The following is a 2,500-nucleotide window of genomic DNA, read 5'->3' as shown; positions in this document are numbered from 1 at the left end:
ATTGATGAGGCTTCCTTTGAATGGCCATATCGGGTAGTTATAGTCTTGGTGGATTCTTCTCTGCTGATGGTCAAGCTTTTGGGTTTGTTCGGTAGGGTTGCTGTCATGCTAGATCCGTCTGTACCTTCTGGAACTCGTGCCTTCTTTTGGCAATCCATGTGTGCGATAAGAGGCAGTTGCATTGATTCATAAACGTGATTTTCTGGTATTGCTGCACTATATCTACTACTATTTCTGTTGCCACCACTCCACTGTCACTTGATTTACTACATCTATTTTTTTCTTATTATTATACAGACAAGTGCCATTGGCTTCTTGTCAATTTTATCGTAATTATTCATACAAAATGTTTTTTTTTTATGAATTCATTATTACCTACGTTGTGTTTAGGTGACACCATGCTAAGCCGGCCTCACCTTCTGCTGCGACGTGACCTAGTTCGACCTTGGACCAGAGAAGACTTTCTTTTGCCCTGCATCGCCAGAGGGTATCCTCCACCCACCATCAGGTAAGAGCAAGCCACGATCTCTCTTGTTCACGGCATGTCCAAATGTTCTTTTTTCATCTGATCGAGAATGCAGCAACTATTATTCTACATCTTAAACATTTAGCAGTATAGGCATTGCAAGCAACCATGAGAGAAAATCGTCTTTGCACGATTTGATATTTTGATATTTATCTGCATTCACTGGCAATTAATTCAGAAGTTCTCGTATTTCTAAGTTTTCCTTTTTTTCCATCTGACAATCCATCAGAATGTATCCAGTATGATACATTCATCGTCAAAGATTTCAGGCATTTCAGCAGCATAATCATTCGTTCAAGCTTGAAAGAAACACGGCTTTACACGATCTGCTATCCAAATACATCGACGTTCGAGTAGAAGGAACCAATGATATTCATATAGCCTTTTACACTTGGCACTGAGTAACAAAATGTCCGTTTGTCATTTCAGCTGGTACCACGAAGATGGCACACGCGGGCGAGTGGCCTTGGGCGGCAGTGGAAGCCTCGTGGGCGGGAGTGGGCGTGCGCGGGTGGTGGAAGGGCAGCTCTTCTTGTCGGGTGTGACAACGGAAGAAGCCGGACATTACCTTTGCGTCGCCAATAACTCCGCTGGCACCGACTCCTACAGGTGAGCCAGGATTCTTGTACACACGACACCTGCGCGTCTGTTACAGCCTCTGCCGGTGGGATAATGATGACACGAGCACTTATGGGTGATGCCTGGTAAGAAGGTCGCGCGGGATGTTGCTTTCAATTAGGCGGATTTATTTCACTTCCTATTGACAGTGAATGTCGTGCGTATGTTACATGAAGCCAGATCGGGCTTATTGTGGCTTATTAATTCATATTATTAATTGCATTTTGGCTTATTAATTCATATTCATTGCAGGTCAACACTGACTATTGATTTTAGAAAATAGAATAAGATGACCTGCAGTTCATTTACACTTTTTTTTCTCAATATAAATAAACACGACCTAGTTCTGGAAATGAAATAAAACTTTTGATGGGGACACGATCTTTAAGGGCGAGTTATATCCCTTCCCCAATGTGACTCTTGCAGGTGAGGAAAATCAACGTGAAATGACTCGGAACTTATGTAAATGAGCTACAAAGTCTACGAAAAACTTAACTCAGAATATTTGAGTCACGATTTTTTTTTTTTTTTTTTTTTTTTACCAGAAAATGAATCAGATTGTTTATTTATGTGCGAAACGCTACTATTGTGAGTGTTGGCTGCCTTAAAGGGCGGATCTGGGCTTTGGAAGCTGATTCACGTCTTAGAGCTGCATGACAGGTAGGAGTTCCTGCCTCGTCTCTCGCATTGGTACCATTCGGTATTGGTCTTCGAAAATTGGTCTCTTCATAAGGACTCCCACGGATTGGTAGAGAGTCATTACTCTGCAACTTATGTGCAATGATAGGAGCGAGGCAGTCGGGCGTTGTAAACCACGTTATTTTACGACACATTGTAGCTTGAATTTGATAAATGAGATGCACTTTTTGTTTTTATTTTCATCTTTATTATTATTATCCTCATCATCATTATTATTATTATTATCATTATTATTTTTTTTTTTACAAAATTAACATCAACCCTGTATCAGCATAGAGTTAGAGAGGATATAAGGAAAGTCAAAAAAGTTCTTAATTGAAATAGATCGATAGATGACCACAACTTTTGAACGGCTTCAGAGTGAACGTGCAGGTGCGGGAGCGACTCAGCGCCTCCGTCGAGCCCAGCCTCCAGCGGGTAGACCTGGGACGACCCACAAGACTGACCTGTCGCGTTTCGGGATCACCTGTGACTTCCGTGACCTGGTATAAGGACGGGCGCCCCATCCCTCCGCTCCCCAGAATCACCACATATGACAGAACGCTGCACATCGGCCAGGTAAAGCTTGACCTTGTGTCTCGTAGCCTCGTGGAATATCTGTTTTGGAATGACACTTTCATCAGGCTTCATTTTTTCTTGTGGAGAAGATTGCGTCTC

The 2,500-nt window shown here is 42.4% G+C and overlaps 1 protein-coding gene across 1 annotated transcript in view; it reads left to right on the top strand.

The window, feature by feature from the left end:
* Window positions 1–2,500, top strand: part of LOC122245040 (cell adhesion molecule Dscam2-like) — a 184,805-nt gene that overhangs the window by 61,878 nt on the left and 120,427 nt on the right. Inside the window, exons 10-12 of the mRNA XM_086554607.1 lie at window positions 391–508; window positions 956–1,135; window positions 2,203–2,401. Of these exons, the coding sequence (XP_086410733.1) occupies window positions 391–508; window positions 956–1,135; window positions 2,203–2,401 (497 nt within the window). The remainder of the gene's footprint in view (window positions 1–390; window positions 509–955; window positions 1,136–2,202; window positions 2,402–2,500) is intronic.

Source organism: Penaeus japonicus, unplaced genomic scaffold (assembly GCF_977035675.1).
Source record: "Penaeus japonicus unplaced genomic scaffold, GWHDUDI00000001_assembly GWHDUDI00000030, whole genome shotgun sequence".
Taxonomy (NCBI): domain Eukaryota; kingdom Metazoa; phylum Arthropoda; class Malacostraca; order Decapoda; family Penaeidae; genus Penaeus; species Penaeus japonicus.
Note: the sequence above shows the minus strand (reverse complement) of the source record. Positions and strands in the feature narration are given on the sequence as shown.